This window comes from Phyllostomus discolor, chromosome 1 (assembly GCF_004126475.2).
Source record: "Phyllostomus discolor isolate MPI-MPIP mPhyDis1 chromosome 1, mPhyDis1.pri.v3, whole genome shotgun sequence".
Taxonomy (NCBI): Eukaryota; Metazoa; Chordata; class Mammalia; order Chiroptera; family Phyllostomidae; genus Phyllostomus; species Phyllostomus discolor.
This window is the reverse complement of record NC_040903.2, coordinates 65,757,037-65,771,057: the sequence shown is the minus strand read 5'-3', so window position 1 is coordinate 65,771,057 and position 14,021 is coordinate 65,757,037. Positions and strand designations below refer to the sequence as shown.

At 46.6% G+C, this 14,021-nt stretch overlaps 1 protein-coding gene across 12 annotated transcripts in view; it reads left to right on the top strand.

The window, feature by feature from the left end:
- The window catches only part of FRMD4A (FERM domain containing 4A), a 584,868-nt gene that overhangs the window by 525,790 nt on the left and 45,057 nt on the right, over positions 1 to 14,021 (top strand). For all 12 annotated transcript variants that reach the window (XM_036023926.1, XM_036023890.1, XM_036023900.1 and 9 more), the window contains one exon: positions 1,567 to 1,708. In XM_036023926.1, coding sequence (XP_035879819.1) covers positions 1,567 to 1,708 — 142 coding nt within the window. The remainder of the gene's footprint in view (positions 1 to 1,566; positions 1,709 to 14,021) is intronic.

The following is a 14,021-nucleotide window of genomic DNA, read 5'->3' as shown; positions in this document are numbered from 1 at the left end:
AGAACCCTTTGGGGGAACCCTACGAGGGCCTGGCAGAGCGCTTATTTTATGAATAAGGAGGCCCTAAGCTGAAGGTGACCTGGTTCTGTAGGCAGGGGCCAAATTGATGTCAGAAAGGAGATGTCAGTCGAGGAAGGACCAGTGGGATTGAGAGAGTGAGGATGAGGCAGTTCATGGCCGGTGAACAAAACAAGCAAAAGTCTCAGCATTTCCTCTGTTGCTCAGACTTTCATTTTGTTTACACGAGGAAAGTGCTCAGTGGTTGGAAGTCATTGTCTTTCCCCAACCGCAGCATCCACACGGAGGCGGGGGGAGGGCAGAGCCACTGGGGCTCAGACAGCTTCTGCTGGACGGCTGAGGGCACCTGGGACACAGCGTCCCCTCGCCTCCGTGGCGTCCTTATCTGCACTCCGTGGCTTCTCCAGTGTGTGGGAAAGACTTGGCGCCACACGTGCCAGGTGTGAACACACGTGAACCTCATTTAGCAAATTAGGTGAAGTGACTAAAAACCTCACCTAGTTCCATCCACGTGTGTGCTATCACTAGGGGCCATGGGAAGATTAGCAAATGTATTGGTTATCCCAGCATTTATCACTGTTTTTCATAAAATCCATAGTATACATGCAGCCCATTGCCTAAGCTCTATCACAAAAATAGATTTCCTGAAGAAGAGGAGAAAAAACAAACATCAAATACACGTGCAGGAAATGCTAACCCACTGCTCTCACCAAAGATGGCAATTACAGCAGATGACTTTCCTACTAACAGTGACTTTTAGGAACGTAATTATGTAATTATGAACACAGGAGTCCCTTTCTGATTATTCTCACCTGCTGTTGCTGTTAGCCAAATTGGGCCAATTAATATGCAGAATAAATGGAGTGGAAAGTTAACCAGAATCTGAGGACTTTGGCAAGGACATTTAGGTATCAAAACAGAGGCAAAGCACCACATCAGGTGCTTATTGGTGGGACTCCCGTGTCTAGACGAGCTCTTACCCGTGCACAACCTATGTGTGCTCTGGACCGCTGACACTTTCCCATCCTCTCAACTTTCCATGGTCACATGGCTAACGATTTAAGAAGTTTAAATCACCTCAGAATTTATTGAAATTTTATGAATTTGTTTCAGATAGCTCTTAGGTCATTCACAAAGCTGAAAATATTTTTTCCTCCTTCTTTAAACACAAAATAGTTACACAATAATCACTACTGTTTACTGAGAGGTATGGACCAGGTAGGGGGGGAGGGGAGGGGGAAAGAGGAGGGCCTGAGGGGAAGGTCTGTTTGACTCCAAAGTCCTTGCTCTTAAGGATGGACAGTGTAGCCTGTCGAATAATAGGTTTAGAAAATTAATCACTCGTATCATCTCCTGAGCCATACCTGCTCCTGCAGAGAGAGAACTCCAGTGGTCAGTGTTTGGGGCCAAGGGACACCAACAACAATGCTGCAGGTTAGGAGATGAGTCAATTTGCCAAATTTCAGGACTACGAGCAGGTGAGTGATTACTGTTATCTCAGAGATGAACGATTGCCCCTTTATGACCTGGTTGTCTTTCTCATTCTAGTCTAAAATCCATGCTGCACGAAGCCTGAGTGAGATCGCTATTGACCTGACCGAGACTGGAACACTGAAGACCTCAAAGCTGGCCAACATGGGGAGCAAAGGGAAGATCATCAGTGGGAGCAGCGGGAGTCTCCTGTCATCAGGTAAGCACGGTCTTGGGTTTGGGAGCCACCTTCCTGAGCATGTGGAAGAAGTTCCCGCTTCAGCCCTGGGGTGGCTCCAGCAGAGGCGGGAACCAACAGCTGCTAAGGAGACAGCTTGGTAGGCTCGCCGGGAGCTGGCTCTAGGCTGCAGACTGAGGTTTTAGGTCAAGTGGGAATCTAATAAAAGTGCCAGCGGTAGGAAAGGGTTGCGGGGAAAGAAGCAGTGGAACCACGCAGTGTGGGGTAGACCATTGGTCACACAGGTGTCATCAGGTGCCCTCCAGAGCCTTCTGAATGCCGGTGGTGGACTGTCAGGGCTGTCAGCTCCCAGGACAGAAGTGGGACTCACTTGTGTGTCATCAGAGGAGAATTTTACTAGGGTAGGACTGATGGTCAGGGTCATGCTGAATGACACCACATTCTGTACCTAGGTGAACTTCTTGAAACTTTAACAAGTCCAGAATACTCTTGAGCATTTGGAAAGGAGAGGCGTGATATCATCGAGGATGGTAGAGCGATTAAGTGCGTTTTGAAACTGAGAGTCAAAGGACTTGATTCCGCCATTTCTGCGGGTCCTGGGCAAGACATTGTGTCATTGGACGTTGGGAGGGACAGAAGGGCTCTGAAGTTTCAGATCTGGCCGTCTTCGGAAGAGACTCAGTTCGCTACAGTGTGAGACAGGAAAAGCAGGGGGAGAGAACGAGGCGGTAATTATTTGAAAATGTTATCGAAAATATTACTGATGCAGGTCACTCCCCAGGCCACATGGTCAAAGTCTGATTGTTCTTGGGGACAGTGTGCCCTTGCTTCTGCGCCATGAAAGTACAGCAAGAAGTCTCTGCCCGTCCTCACTCCCAGAGTCATTTCTATAACTATGTCTAGTAGCTGCTCGCAACAACAATATGATTTAAAAGAAAAAAAGGAAAAGAGTCAGGCGAGGAGGAGAAGCTGTAAGCTATCTAGTTACCCCCTGGGCTGCTGGAGTCTGGGCAGAGCCAGGATGGGGAGAGGAAGTGTGCCCTTCCTGGCCCGGGAGGCAGCTTACACAGGGGCCGAGCACTGCGGCTCACGGCCCCTCATTGCACAGACCCTCCTGAGGCCCTGGAAGGGCCCCAGCCTCATGTTCACATGGCCGTGTGTTTTCACCGAATCTGCAAACATAAGACATTTCACATTCTTTTTTCCTAAAAAGTCACCTAAATTGTGTAAGCTTCAAGCCCCAAAGCACCTTGGTCTACCTTTGCCAGATCACTGTAGGGTTCCCCGTGAACCCCTTCCTGCTTCAGGATTTCAAAGTTTTTTCATGAACGCAATGGGCCAAATCATTATTTCTGAGGCCTAGAGATTTACAATAAAGACTTGGAGAATGTTGTCTTCTTTTACCAAAGAGAATGCCATTCAGAGCCCAAGCCCCTGCCTGGAATTACAGCCACTCCCAGCCCCACGCTGAATGGCCAGGGGCTGGCCAGAGCTAGCCTTGTGTTTGTCCTATAGACTTTCCTAACCCCTGCTAAGACCCAGAGTCTGAGATTCCAGCCTGGAGTGACCCACCCACCAGCCTCCTTTTCCAGCCACAGAGGAGCTGGACTCCTCCTTCATTCTCAATGAAGGGGTGCATTTTTGCTGTGGCTGCATATCCATCTGGATATCTAGTTCCTTTCTGTACGTGGCATGGTTATTCCCAGAAGGAGAATGGATCATCTAGCTCTGGGCTTCTCCACCTTCCCTGGGCATCAGAACCAGTTAGAGGGCAAGTTCAAACACAGATAACTGGCCTCCAGCTCTGGAATGTTTGATTCTGTACGTCTGGGGTGAGCCTGAGAATTTGAATTTCTAACAAGTTCTAACAAGTTCTAACAAGGCCCCAGGTGATGCTGATACTGCTAGTCTGGGGATCCGGCCACACTTGGAGAACACTCTTCTTGCTGAAGAAGAGATAAAAGCCTGAGGTGGCCGTGCTCAGGATCATGGGACCCAGGTGTCCCCACTTTTATACCTGTGTCCTGGTCCATTTGCTCGGGTCCCTCATCTCTGGCAGCCTCTGGTGAGACCAAGGCAATAACCTAACAGCAGTTGTAGATGGGCTTGTGACCAGGAGCCCCAAACCCCTGGACATCCCTGACATCCCTCAACCATCAGAAATGAGACCCAGGCACCTTTAAGACACAGAGCACCTTGACATTAATGATCAGTCTGGTGGGCTAGAGAAAAGCCAAAGAAAACCTTCCTGCTGAATCCGCCTCCACCCCTAAAAGAAGCCTCTTTATTCCAAGATATTAAAGTGATTTTCACGTGTTTGATAACTGGTGATGGAGGCCTCAGGCTATGCTGTTGGTTAGGAAGTTGCTGGAGGCAGCCACGGCCCCTTGCTGGGAGCTGTAAGCCGGACCCCAGGACCGGCCAGGCGGCACGTCCAGCTCTGCCCTGACCGGCCTTCAAGTAAGAGCCTCAGGAATGGTCCTTGGATGTGAGGCTGAGGCTTCGTGTGGAGGCCCCCTTTCCTTGACTTAGGAGGGACAGTGAGGCAATGGAGGGAGAGGCTGGTAGACAGGAAACTTCCATCAGTCTTCAGAGGGAATTTCTAGAACCCACAGATCTGGTCACCGCTCCTGGGGCTGCTGATTACTGCCCCTCTCTCTTTTCTTGTGCCAGGAGAAAATGCCTTCACTTGACACAAGTCCTTGGAAGTTCCACCTGGAAGGCACCTGTTTCCCATGGCCCACAGTGTGGAAATCCTGGCGAGGCTCCTGCCCTGCTCTTTGTCCTCTCATGTCCTCTTGCCTCACTGCCTGTTGAAAATGTCTTTAGTCACGTGCTCCCACAGACTGTCAGGGCCTGGCTCTTCCAGGACAGCTGTGGTCGTGAGCCCTCTTTCTGGCACTTGCCAGACCCCATATTCCACCTTTTCTTCACCAAACATGATACATACAACCTAGTATACGATTTGATCAGTTGTTTTCTCTCCTTCACCTATTGCTTCATGCTTAAAAAAACAAAAAGGTATCTAAGAAATAGTCCTTAAAAGCATTTTTGAAAAATTAATCATCATTTGAAAAGTATTCTTTTTCTACCTCTATCCCAGTGCCTGACATCCAGTAGGTGCTCACTACACAATTTTTTAAATTTGTTCACATTATATCCCCATGACTGATTTATATTATAATTAGAAATTTGTACCTTTTGCCCCCTCACCCATTTCACCAACCCCCTCTGGCAACCACCAGTCTGTTCTCTCTCTGCCTCAGTTCCCATAGCACAATGCACTCCAGGTCCATCCAGGTTGCTGCCAATGACAAGATTTTATTCTTTTTACGGTTGAATAGTATTCCATTTTGTGCTTGTATGATGCATGTATATATACATGCACACCCCACATTTCTGTGATGTGTTCATTCAGTGATGGGCATTCAAGTTGTTTTCATGTCTTGGCTCTCATGAGTAATGCTGCTGTGAACTTGGGGGTGAAGTTGATGTTGTTTCCTTCAGACAAATGCCTGGAAGTGGAATTGCTGGATCATGTACTTGTTCTGTTTTTATTTTTTGAGAACCCTCTGTACTGCTTTCCACAGTGGCTGCACCAATGTACAGCCCCACCAACAGTGTGCAAGGGAACACCAACAGTGTTCCCCTTTCTCCACACCCTCCCCAGCACCTGTTGTTTCTTGTCTTTTTTATAACAGCCATCCTAACAGGTGTGAGGTGATATCTCATTGTGATTTTAATTTGATGACAAGTGATGTTGAGCATTTTTTTTCATGTGCCTTTGGTCATGTGTTTGTCTCCTTTTGAAAAATGTCTATTTAGAGTCTCTGCCCATTTTTAAATTAGATTGTTTTTGTGCTATTGAGTTGTATGGGATGGGCTCTTTGTGTATTTTGGATAGTAACCCTGGATTGTTACCAGACCACACCAGGTCCAAATATTTAATAGTTGTCAGCCAAAAGACAGCTCTGAGATGATGTTATGAGAAGGAGCTTTGCCCAGGCTGGAGTGGCTCAGTGGATTGAGTGCCAGCCTGTGAACCAAAAGGTCACAAGTTCGATTCCCAGTCAGGGCACATGCCTGGGTTGCAGGCCAGGTTCCCCAGTTGGGGGCATGTAAGGAGCAACCAATCAGTGTTTCTCTCCCTCTTGTTCTCCTTCCTCTCCCTTCTCTCTAAAAAGTAAATAAATAAAATCTTAAAAAACAACAGTGGATTGAGTAGGAGCTTTACTATAAGCCATTAAGCAAGGATACCCTGGGATTGTTTTCAGACCAGTGTTTCCCTGAGCAAAGTATCTAATTTATTTATTGGAGGAAGCCATGCATAAATACCAAGGTAGTCTTCAGGGCATTCCAGCATACGGTCAGTCAGGAAACATGGTCCTATGTACATCACATGTTCAATGTGGTAGCAAATTTCCACCCCTGGGAGCAGATTTTAGTACTGAAATGAGGGAATCATGAGGAAGGTTCCTGAGGAGGTTACTATGGAGTCCTTGGGGCTGCTCCAGCTGGTCTTAAGTGGTTTCCACTGGTTCACCCCTTGGTCCTGCAAAAACATCCAGGCTCGTCCCTGAGAAACATTCCTAGCAATGATCAATGTCAGGGATTGCCTAGGTATGGATAAACATCTCACTAAGTCTTGGTCTTTGGATGCAACTTTCAGCAAATTGCAAGAAGCATCACACAAACCTTATACATTTTAGAGTGATCTGTGTGAGGTCCCCAGTTAATCGAAGCAAAGTTAGAAACTCCAAACAAAGGTCAATCTGTGCTGGCGTGCCTGCTAGGCTAGTTTATGTGGTCAGATATACAGTGCTCGATTAATTCCTCCCATTCAGTAGCCTGCCTTTTCTTGTGCCCCATTTTAGGACCTACTCTGTTCCCAGAGTGTATGATGTCTTGGGCCTTGTCCAAAACTCCCATATACCTGCCACCAATATTTTCCCTCAAATTGTGCTGCATCACTTCCGTCATGCTGGTATCAGACTTTTAAAAGTGACTCTTGTCAGGTCAGGCTCCTACTGCAAACCATGTCCATCCTTGTTATCTTTCATCCATCCTTCCACCCTTGTCTGTACCTGAATTGTGGGGTCACTGAGCCACGTAACACTAACACTGTAACATTTCTATGGTATAAGCACATTTTTCCAGCTCCCAAACTTTGCTAGGGACTAGACATAGCATTCAAAAAGTTGCAGACCCTCTCCTCACAGAGTTGGAATACTGTTTATTGATGCCAAGCAGAGATAAAGTATTTCCAAGCTATTCACAGCTTTAAAGGTGATTTTCCTTGTAACTAAGGACATATAATGACCTTTAAAATGACTGAAGTCTAAGATGCTAAAGATGTGATGAAGCATCATTGTGTCTATTAAAAAAGTCAGAAGTTCACAAGTACTCATGCCATGAGCCAGCAGCTAATATTTCAAATTAAAAAGGTCCATGAAGTTAGAATTACTTATTAAGGCTTGGGGTCAGGCACCCTAATTCTTTGCTGGTGATGCACAGGGCTCCTACGGGCGAGACCTGGAGTCCCATATCCTAGTGGAAACCTTAGAGGCAGTGAGCCTTCTGAGTCTGAGCTGCCAGGCACGTGTCAGAATTAAAGGGGTCAAGCCCTCACCTCCTGCTCCAGCACTGAATGGGATTCAGACCCTGGGAAGATTATGGAACCCATGTCCTGAATCCATTGCTGAAGGGGCTCTGGTGGCCGGGCTTGGAAAGGATGTGAGGACCATTGTCCCCAGAACACGTGTGCTGAGAGATGGCCTGGCCTGCCGGAGTCCCCTGGAAGAGGGGATGTTGGGGCAGCTCCCCCAAGCCAGGCCGGCAGAGCTCTACCCCCTGCCCTCCATAAGCTCTGCACGGTGGGCGCTCAATGAACCTGTGGACTGGCCGCCGCAGGGGGTGAGCAGGGTACACTGTATTCTCTCTGTCCTGCGAGAGCATTGCTGTGCTCTTCTGTTTCAGGGCACCCAATTTTGGAGGCTCAAGTAGAGTTTGAGAGGACAACTATGAATTCACACAATTTGGTTATGATGTTTTCAGAGTTCAATAGGAGCATCTGAAATCCTTTTTTGTGGGAACTTGGAAGGATGTTCTCCTCTCTTCCCAACCCCCATTTCTTGAAATCTTAAAAAGGATTATTAGAAAGGAGAGACAAATGAAATAACAAAACAAAGAAAACAGCAACTGATTTGTTGTTTGTAGAGAGCATGTAGGATTGTCCCAAGCATTGTTTCAGGGATCTGCTGTCACAGGACAATTTTTATTTCAGTGGGAGTGTAGCAGCCAAGGGCGATGAGCTTTTGTTCTCAGCCATTTGAGGAAAATGGCACCAACTTGCTGAGGAAACACCCAGTGTTCTGCAAGCCCGCGTGACTTACTGCATTAACCACCCAAACACAAACTCTTACTGTGCCTCTTTTCTTAAAGGAATGGAACAAAAAGACTGATGTTGACCTTCTTGAATAGAAGTGTAGGGGCATAAGCCACCCATTCTCTACAAAACAAAAGGACATGTTGTGTCTATAAATAGGAATGAGATGGCAGTTGAGTCATCTTCACTGTGAGCAGCAGGATTGTGGAGAATGTGGTGATGATTTGGTTCTTTTAAAACACACACACAAAACCTGCAGTGTGCTATTGTACCTCAACTCTGGTGGTTTCTGTTCTGGAGAAAACGTGCTGTGCTGGCCATGGGGCCTCGCTGCCCCTGGGATCAGTCCCCACGCATTACTCAACGCTTCTCACATTCTCATTCTCTGAATGCTCGCACTTCCTCCCATTGTTGGGAAGTTTATTAATAACTAATGTAACAATGAGGATGCCAGCTATCTGATCTCTCCATACAGACATGCGGTTTGATAGGTGCCTGCCAGCTTTATGCTCAAAAACACACCGCCTTACACTGGTGTAAATAATGTTTTTTAGGTTTCTCTTTGTCTTCATCCTTTCTTTTTTTGCTCTCACTTTATCTCCTCCCTGTGTCTCCATCCATCTTTGAGAGTTCTGTTACCTGCCGCCTGCCCTCTCCCTTTTAGGTGTAATAACAGTGGGAGTCCAGGGTTCCACAGGTGGGCGCAGCCCTGCCAGCGCTGCCCACGGGCTCAGCTCCCGGAGGGCGTGTTCAGGCTGGACTGTGTGACCGGGGAGCTGTGACATCTCTTTCTGGGGAGTGGGCATTTCTGGACTTGCTTGAGCGGGATGGGCCTGAGATGACAAAAGTCCCTGTCCCCTCTGATGGTGGGGAAGGAAAACGTTCTAAAGTCATTTATGCTGATGTATTTATGCTGTCAGGTGTTCCAGTAAAGGAATATTTGCAAACTAAAGAGAAGCAAACAGACTGACAATTTATAACCTGAATGAATGGCTTTCCAATGATGAAATTTTAAACACCCAACAAGAAATATCACTATCAGTCTCATAGGCACTGCTTTGTTCCCCTTTAGGCCAGCCCTCAGCACTGCAACAGAATCACGCAGTCCCAGAGCCAGGAAGGTGGGCCCCTCGTTTCAGTTTCAGAAATGGAAACCGTATGAGTTACTCAGGAACACCAGTTTCATCTAGGTGTTTTACTAGATGCTGCTGCTAGTTTTTATAACCAACCGTTCCTTTCCTCTCTCTCCCCTCTCCCCCCTGTCTCTCCTCTCCACATGACACTCGGACTCTTCACCTTGGTGGCGAAAGTGCCTGCAGCCATGGCCTGGAAGGCTGGGAAGGCTGGGAAGCCGGGAAGGCTGTCCCGGGCACTTGTCGCTGCCACCCAAAGGTGCTTGCTTTTCAGAGAGCTTCCATTTCTCTGCCTTTTTAAGTGAGCTGTTTTATTTTTTCAATTTCTGACCGTAATGAAAAGTTTGCCAAGCATTCATTTTTCATGACGGAAATCACATTTAATTCTCCACGCCCGTCTCCAGGCACCACACGTTTGTCCTGAAATCTGCCGTGTGGCACTGTTTCACACTGTCTCTTAGGACGTATTTTAAGTAAGGAATTCATAATTGAGGTTCTGTATGGCAAATAAATGTCTCTTCATAAAGGAGAGTTCAAACCTTTTCTTCATATTTATTCTTGGGTGTCTGCCAAAACTTTCCCTGACAGCTTTTACATATCTGCCTTGAATACGCCTTCTTTATTTTCCTTTTTTTCCCTGAAGGCCTAAACAGATTGTCATTTCCTTTGCTTACTTTCAGGGTAACAGATTTCTTTCTTCTTTGGGGTGCTGTTTGTTTTGAATTTCTCCCCCTCTTGGAGAGGAAGGCACCCCTCTGTCTCCTGAGATCAGCGGGCTGGTCATCAGTATTCCATCTGTGTGGACAGATGAGCCACAGTTCCTGAGAACATTCCCTTCGTAGGATGCGCACTCATATCCGGTGCTGAGTAGTAGTTGGGGTCTTTTGAAAGATGGGAGCAAATTCTCTATCACAGCTGAGCGAGGATATCCTTCCACATGTTTGCCTGCAAGAGAGGAGCTGGCGTGTCTGTGTGCTGGTGTGTGTCCCCCTACACACACCAGCGGACACATACAGGTAGCAGAAGAGGTTTTTACCACATCTCCTCCAATAACCTCCATGGCATCGGAGAGTTCATGCAGAAGGTTCCCTGACACCCACTGACAATGACTGCCCGACCCGAGCGCATACTCAGCTCTCCTGAGCGTGTTTGGTAGGAATCACCTTCTTTGAGGTCAGATCTTTTTCTCCTCCCTACCGGCCCAGTTTTTGGTGGTCTGTTTCTATAAAATTCTTTGGATTTTAATTGAAACATGATAATAAAGTAGCCAAAAAACGGAAACACTATATTTTCAGTCCAGTATCATGCAAATAGGTCTGTCCCAGGTGATACCTGGCAGTGAGACAGTGGGAGCACCTCACCTGTGCAGACCAGACCGGGGTCGCCATTAGCTGTCCAGATTGTCTGCTTGGCCCTGGGCTGTGGGCTTCTTCCTCAGGTGGTAGCTGCTGCCTATCGCCTTCACGTGGCTTACCTCCTGCCTCCTCCTGGTGGGCAGCTTTTCATGTTCAGACAAGCCTCTCAAGGCTGGGACCCTATCCAGTCATTTGTCCCCCCACCCCACCCCACCTGCACATGAATGTGCTCCAGAGACATGTTTCACTGGCACGTCTGAAGAAGCCCCCTGGCTCCCCCTCATCTGGCTTTCTGCCTGCGTGTTAATCCACGCAGCGCTGTGGAAGGGGTCTGGCTGGAGAGGCAGGCATGACTGCACGTGCACCATTTTTACTGTGGTAACTCAGCAGTGAGCAAGACAGAAAGCTCCTGCCCTCATGATGGTTTCATTCTAGGGACAATACAGATCTCACAGGGCTGAGCTGGAATGCCATCTCTGCCTCCCTATGTCCCGGTGAGGTCTATGGAAATGGGGACACTGATTTTGTGGGGGTTAAATGAAGTGGAACATGTGGGAAGCTCCTGTAAAGAGTTCTGTAAAAATCCTTTGGATTTTAATTGAAACATGATAATAATCTAGCCAAAAAACCAAAACATTATTCAGTCTTTTCGCTATTCCTCCCAGGTTTCCTGAATGTATAAGGTGGGAAACACTATTTAATGCAAATAACTATGAATATTCAGGTAGCACTTACCTTCTGAGCTCTGTTCTAAGTATCTTTCAAGCATGATCTCATCCGTTTCTCCCAACTTTTGAAGAAGTCCTGTTTTCATTCCCGTAGTATAGGGGAGGAACCTGAGACTTAGGTCATGTAACTCTACCAAGTCCCACAGCAAGCCAGTCGCAGAGCTGGGACATGAGCCCAGACCTGGTAACTCTAAGCTGCCACATGTAGACCCAGCCTCTGGAGGCCACGACATCAGTGTATGTTCCACACCATATTTAGACCACTCTTCCCTATACACCTGGGTACTGCTCTAAACTTGGACTGACAATGAAGTATTTATGTATTGCCTGTATCTTTCAAAAATATTCGACTCACATCTGATTTTCTTTTGCATCCTGCCCCACTCATTATGCGTGGACAGCCCTTTCAAAGTAAATTGGCTACTGTTTGATCAATCTATAAATTTTGAAATCTCAGTCTTCTGATTTTAGAGTTTTCCATCCATCTTCTTACTTTTTAATCCCAAAGACAACTCAGATTAAACTCTTGTTTGGCATTCAAGCTTACAGATAATTTGCTTTGGTCTGTTGAGAAGATGATAAATTCTTTAGGCACCGGTTGATCGTTAGATAGTCCCTTCCAATTCGAGGCAAACTATCGTGGTAACTGGGGTAAGGAACAGCGTTGGCAGTGTGCTTATCTTTTCTAAAGGTGGGAATTGTAAAGAAAAGAGGGAAGTTGGCAATGTATATGAAGTTCCTTTTGTACAAACTGCAAAAATCACTACTGGAGGCAAGAGGGAACTGCCTAAGGAATTGCTTTACTAAGTAATAGATTCTTCAAGTCTGGACACCTCTGGATGTTGGTTAATTGGCCATTTCTAGACAGGGTCATCATGGCTCTGAGAGGATCTTGAGCCAAGGCATCACACCATTTAATAGCTCATATGTGATGTAATCCAGATCTCTTTCCTGTCCTTCACTGCCCCTCTCAAAGATAACAGATTTACATGTTTTTAATTTCTGAGGGGCTAATGTTACAACCGTGGTATGGTCTTGCTTACTCATGTGTGTTCAAGTAACCGGAAATGAATAAATCATGGAAACAGAGCTTCTTTCCCATCCTCTGAGGTGCTGATTTGAAATTCTTTCTGTGTCTAGGATTTATTTTAATCCTCACCCAAGGATATGTTTATTGATTTTAAAGAGACAGGAAGGGAGAAGGAGAGAGAGAAACACGTGGGAGAGAAACACGTGAGAGAGAAATATCAGTTGGTTGCCTCCTGAACACACCCTGACCAGGGATTGAACCCACTGCCTTTTGGTGCACAGGACAGTACTCCAATCACTGAACCATCCAGCCAGGACAAGAATCGATTTTGACAGGGTCACAGACCTTTAGTTTGTTAAGATTTCCATTGACCTGTGCCCCTGAGGCTCATCCCTTGAGTGATTAGCAGTGAATCTCTGTCTCCTGATTTCTGGCTAATTTGCAGTCCTCCATTTGGGATGTCAACCATGCCATTCAGGGGCTTCCTGGAGGGCTGTTGTGGATGCCGGAAGCTCCTCACCATCATAGACCACTTGGGGCTCCTTCTTCTGACGCCTCTTGAGCTTCTTTCTATGGAACTGTTACTTGGGCATCATTGTCACTAGGAACTCTGCCACCTCTCTTTATGGTTGTCTATCTGCCTGATTGCAGGTAACAATTTCACAGGCTCAGATCCCACAAGCTCTGAAATATAGAAGCCTAGAGAACTCAGAGTCTGTGCCCCAGAACAGGGGATTTCTTTGAAACAGACAAAGGCACTGGAAACTCTTTTCAGATGCAATCTGACCATGAACCTGTATGCATGAAGCGGGTTAAAGAGGAGGTGGCCTAACTTGAAGTGTGCAGAAGGGGTGTCCCAGAACCCATGGAATGTCATGACCCTGTTCCCACCCTCATTCACAACAGCCCCAAAGGCATGTCTGAGAACCCAGGGGCTCAAGACTCAGTTCAAAAATATTGCCTAGGCTGATATTTCTCCTTTTAAAGGTGAGCTTTGTAGTCCAAGTGGTATGCTGAACTGCACAGTGAGGATTTTTTCTTCGACCACTACCTCCCTGAGCAATGGTGAAGAGGTGGTTTCAGTGATTTCTCTCTCTCTCTGATTCTACCAGGTGTGTGTGTATTGTGTGTGTACATGTACGCACAGATACGTGCTCGCTTGTGTTAAATCTTTACCCAAGATTGGAGGGTTACCTACCTACTCCAGGCACAGTGGTGCCGTGTGTGATTATATCACTTAGTTGTTAAAAAGAAATAAGGCAGACAAGTCAGTTGCCCACGGTCAGCATCCAGTGAGTGGTGTAGAATTCCTTAAGCCCAGAGCTGTTCGACCCTCTACTCAGGTGTCCAGTTACCAATAAAATGGTGATCCACATGGCCAGGCGAGGCTGACTCAATTTGCAGAGGTTTAACTTGGCGCCCAGCACCACATTCCTTATGAAACAATTTCCAGATTAAAGGTACAATAGAGCTAGACTAAGGGGTGCCAGACATGAAGAGGGCTTCTTGAGCCATCCAGTCTGTCTTACATGAGTTGAGTATTTAGGCTAATTAATATAAATAAAAAAAATTCAGGTAGTGCTAATGAGTCCTGTAATTCAAGACCAAAGTGTAACTAATCCCACAACTGCAGATAAAATGATCTAAAAACTTTGCACTTTACCTCCCAAAGTTTAATGTTGTGTGATTTGTGTCATCCTTGA